Source organism: Stylophora pistillata, chromosome 8 (assembly GCF_964205215.1).
Source record: "Stylophora pistillata chromosome 8, jaStyPist1.2, whole genome shotgun sequence".
NCBI classification, from domain to species: Eukaryota; Metazoa; Cnidaria; class Anthozoa; order Scleractinia; family Pocilloporidae; genus Stylophora; species Stylophora pistillata.
The window spans coordinates 16,558,574-16,563,573 of NC_142526.1; the positions used below are offsets into that span (position 1 = coordinate 16,558,574).

The 5,000-nt window shown below is 38.2% G+C and overlaps 1 protein-coding gene across 1 annotated transcript; it reads left to right on the forward strand.

Annotated features, from left to right (window-relative positions):
• Positions 1–62: 62 nt before the first annotated feature.
• Positions 63–3,244, forward strand: LOC148725225 (uncharacterized). Its single transcript, XM_088731466.1, has 3 exons — positions 63–102; positions 506–808; positions 941–3,244. The coding sequence occupies exons 1-3, from the start codon at positions 63–65 to the stop codon at positions 2,659–2,661; spliced, it is 2,064 nt and encodes a 687-aa protein (XP_088587592.1). The 3' UTR covers positions 2,662–3,244.
• Positions 3,245–5,000: the final 1,756 nt, after the last annotated feature.

Genomic DNA, 5,000 nt, shown 5'->3' on the forward strand with positions numbered 1-5,000 from the left:
TATTAGAGAAGGCAGATCTGCCAACACTACTAAATAGTCGCTTACAGGATCTGTGCATACTTATGTATAAAGTAAAACATAAACTGGGCCCTGCATATATAAGTAACATCTTTAAAGAACCAAATAGTAATTACAATCTGCGGCAAGCAGATTTCTCTATACCTAGGTATGAGACAGTCACCTATGGCAAGCACTCTATTAGATATTTAGGGCCTAAGCTATGGACAAAACTACCCAAGAGTATCAGGGACGTCACAACCCTAACGTCGTTTAAAAGCAAGATACGCCAACTCAATATAAGTGAACTTTTAGATGATGGCTGCGCAGGCTGTAGCCTTTGTTCATTTTGACTTCTGTGTGTTTTTACTATAAATCTCTTAATAACTTAACTATAGATATTTTATCTACTACTGTATTTAGTTTGTATATTCTCCCCTAATTGGTGTCCCCAAATTAGTAAGGGATTCGTTCCCTGGCTAGACGGTTTTTTGACACTTTAATAAAGTTTCTACTACTACTACTACTACTAAAGGAGTTCAAAAACAAGCGAAAAGAGCGGCAAGCGCAACGAGCGAACGAAGGGTAAATATCACGTTCGTCGGTGAAGATGACGTGGTAAGCGAAATGATTCCACCGCCTGCAATCCCGGTTTCTGCGCGAAAAATCGGCGCTTGTGCTAGTGATACGTCTCTGTCGGATGAAAGTATTTCAGATGATCTGGAAATTGCTGAAGGATATTGCCTGGTATCAATGGAAAGTCTAAGGAAGTTTGTAAACAGAGTACATACTCATGGACCATGTGCCTCAGGTGAGCCTGTTGAAATTTTTGCACAGTGTCACTTATTATGCCGGAAAATTTGAAACCAAGTCCATGATCCACTAATTTATCTGGATTTAAACTAGAAAATTAATAGATCGTTTCCTCTAATTTCTCATTTAGGTAAAGTTGAAGTGTTAGAGAGCACTGTAAACAGAATGGGAATGAGCAATTCAGTCTTTGTCAAGTGTGACTGTGGCATGACAGAGTTCCTTGCTACTGGCGATCACCCCTCCAATGATACCACTCCAAGGACAATTCAAGGTAAAGATCTGAACCGACGAATAGTGTATGGCACATTTGAGATGGGAGTTGGAAAAGAGGGAATTGCCAAGCTGTGTGAAATGCTTAATATGCCATTCAGTATTTCACTCTCAACTTGGTATGAGCACGAAGAGGCACTACTCAAGGCCCACGAGGAGATATTAGAGGAGCAACTAGCCAAAAACAGGGCTGAGGCAAGAATGCAGGCTATACAAGAAGAATGCATCACTGATGCTAATGATCAAATGATAATTAGCATCCCTGTAAGTTTTGATGGCTCCTGGTCAAAACGAGGTTATACTGCCAATCACTGTGTTGGATTTGTTATTTCTGCTGCAACTGGCAAAGTGTTGGACCTTGAAGTTATCTCAAAAACCTGTAGTGTGTGCTCACAAAAGAAGTCAAGTCTGACTGAAGACCAGTTTGAACAGTGGTGCCAGATTCATCATTGTGAAGGCTCTTATAAAGGCTTCAGCCCAAGTATGGAGATGGAATGTGCCAAAAGGATAGGGGGAAGAAGTGAGCAGGGCTTTATCAGGTACACATGGATGATTTCTGATGGGGACTCAAAAGCATATAATTCTATATGGAGCATTTATGGTGCCTGTGACACTCGTCACCATTATGAAAATCTACAAAACAATGATCAAGAGTACATTACCTGGAAAGCTTCAGAAGATTTTAAGAAGTGGGAAGAGGATCACCTGGCTGGAACTGCAGGCTGTGACCAGGTCATGAAATTAGACTGCATTGGACACGTTCAAAAGCGACTTGGAAAAGCACTGTATGAATTTCAAAAATCCTCAGTGAAATTGAGTGATGGAAAACCAATGCATGGAAGAAATGGAAGACTGACAAAGGCTGCTATAGAAAAACTGAAAAAGAATTATGGCAAGGCAATTCGTAACAATGTAAAAAGAGAAATCACAACCACTGAAGAGAGGGACCAAGCTGTGCAGACTATGAAAACTGAGATTCTGGCTGGATTGTTCCACTGCTTGAAGCTACCCAATAAAGAAAGGCACCAGTTTTGTCCACCAAATTCATGGTGTAATTCATGGCTCCCTTGCCCTAACAAGCCACACCATCTTGACAAGGTGTTTGAGGAACATCTTTGCAAGATTTATGACAGGCTCACAGATTCTGCCCTTCTTGCAAGGTGCTTGCCTGGCTATACCCAGAATGCTAATGAGTCCATCAACTCCCTGGTATGGAACAAATGTCCCAAACACAAGTGGCATGGCAGAAGGAGAGTGCAGCTGGCTGCTTCGTCAGCTGCCTTACATTTCAGTGGTGGTGCCTCCATGAAACATGCTATCATGGAGAAGGTTGGGCTCACTGTGAGTGATACTGCCAAAATGGAAGCTAGGAGAAGGGATTCAGAGAGAATTAAACAAGCAGAGAAGAGAGTGCAAGATCAGCACAAGAAATACAGAGTTGCCAGGAGACAGGCTAAACAGCATAATGAAGATCTAAGGATTCGTGGCGAGGGTGTAACTTATGCAGCTGGAGCTTTTGGAGAAATAGAACCTTGTAATGGACCCAAAAAGAGGAAAACTACTCAGAAGACCAAAAAATAACTTTAGGGATATTTCTTTTAAAGCAGTTCTACCAACACACTGTGTTTTTATTGTAAAAGCTAACTTGAACCCATGTTTCCATAACATTTCCTTTTAAATCACATTTCCTGCAAATATGGGTTTTTCGTGATTATTTGGGTGCCCCCTTAAATTTCTCAGGATGTATTTGTGCTAACAGCTCCAAATTTGCCACAAATATTTGAGACATAACATACTACAAACCTATTGAGCAAAATTCAGTTTGACTGAAAAGTGTTGAAGTTTTGGGGAGTTAATCTTTTCTTGGAATGAATTCGTTGCCATGGCAACATTAATGATTGAAACCCGATTTTGCTCAATAGGTTTGTAGTGCTTTGTAAGTAGATCCATGATGCTTAAAACCAGCCCAATTGGATGTATTTTGAGCTTTGAATTTGAGGGGGCAGAAGAATAGTTTAAAATGATAGAGTTTTTGTTTATTATTTACTAGGAATAAACAAGTCTGGTCAACTTTACTTGTTGGCTGGTAGGTAGGGTCATGTACTTGCCTCCTGCCAATTTTCAGCAGTTTGCTATTAATGATTATGATCCTGTGACTGTTCTAGTTATGACCTTCTTTACTGTTGGATTTCAACCAGAGGGCCCCCTTAATGCTGGTTCGACCGTATTACTTTTCAGAGGATCTTAGAAATTCACGTTGATTAGTTGAGGAGTACCTTCACCCTAAATGGAGAAAATACAATAGTGAGACACTCATGAACACCATTCTCCGTTTTTCCTAAAGGAAACAATTGACAGAAATGCAATACTCTGATAATTAACAGACTAATTATGCTTTACTATTATTATTGATGATCTTATGATGATCTGCTTAATTTAGCATTAATGCAAAGACGTTGTATATATTCCCTGATTCTTGTATTTAAGTTGATTAACCGGATAGCCCAACAATATAAGCGTAGGTTGTTCAAACCAAGAACCACTGGATATAACTTAAGAATGGTGTCAATGTAGAGCGTGTATCTCAACTTGAATATAACTTGAATAACTGAATCAAGCAAAGCAAGTCTACCTCTAAATTTCGTAGGAGATTAGTTCATACTTATTTGATAGGGTGTTTCTGTAACTCCTGCCTACAATTTTGATTGAACATTTTCGTTCTTGCCTACTTTCATAGTCCGTACTTTTATATACTCTATTTGGATCCTCACGTGTGTGATTTTATGTTTTATTTTGCTATCTTATATACTTTGTATTATTCTCATCTAATTTTAGTACTTATTTCTTTTTTAAATTTTTTTTTGTTGAGCATTTTACACGTGGACCTCGATGCTCGGAAGATTGGGCGACCACCTTCCATGTCATCGACGATAGATAAATTATCACATTACATTATATTCCCTTAAGCTCAGCGAAAATTAAAATTATGCTATATCCAGTCTCACTCTTTGATATTGCTTTGCTTTGCTTTTTCTGACTTCCTTAATTCTGCTTGCACCCAGCTTATTGTGATACCCTATCAGTTTGTAACTCTTCTTTCACATTTTGAAGATGCCCCTTACTATATCATTGTAGATATCTCAGTAATAATTTTAATAATTTTAATTCAAAGATTTCTTACAGGAATGTTCACCAAGACAGCATTACGGAAGCAAAATCGTATAGTATGTTAAAATAACTTTTTAGCCAACCAAAAGTCCTCACTGAATCAATCATCAGGAATGTTTGTGGGAGATACAATTTACTGTGAGCTAAGTATCCACATTTGCAGTTTCTAGTGATGCATGGTTTAAAATAAATGAAAAATTATCAAATTCTCTGGCTGATCTGTTTTCATTGGTTTATTATCCTAGCTATCAGTAAATTTACCTAACGGAGTTATTTATTTTGAGACCTCCAGTAACTTCATTTTGATGTCGAAGTTTTGCAATTGAGAAAGAAGGAAACTTCCTACTTACTCGCACGTTTCAGCGCTGTCGTAGCTGCCCATCGTAACGTCAAATATTGTGTCGTCCTTCTTTTACCGAGGTTGTTGTTTGTGTATGAGGATCGAATTTTTAGCATGTCACCGTTATGTTTCTTTCGTCGTCGGTGATGTGGTCGTAAGCTGAGGCAAAGTTGAGTGCTCTGTTTAAAAGGTCTTGGCTGATGGAAGGGTAGAATTCTTCGATGTCAAAACAAATAAAATTATGATGTTGTTTGTTTGTTTTTTTTTAATGATTATTAAAATATTAAAATAGCTTTAAACTACTCGATCACTAATGCCATGTTTTCCCATTGATTTAATTTGGATGCTCTCGTGACTTTATTTAATTTTTTTATTTTATAACATACATTCCGCTCTACTTTCATGTATCGAG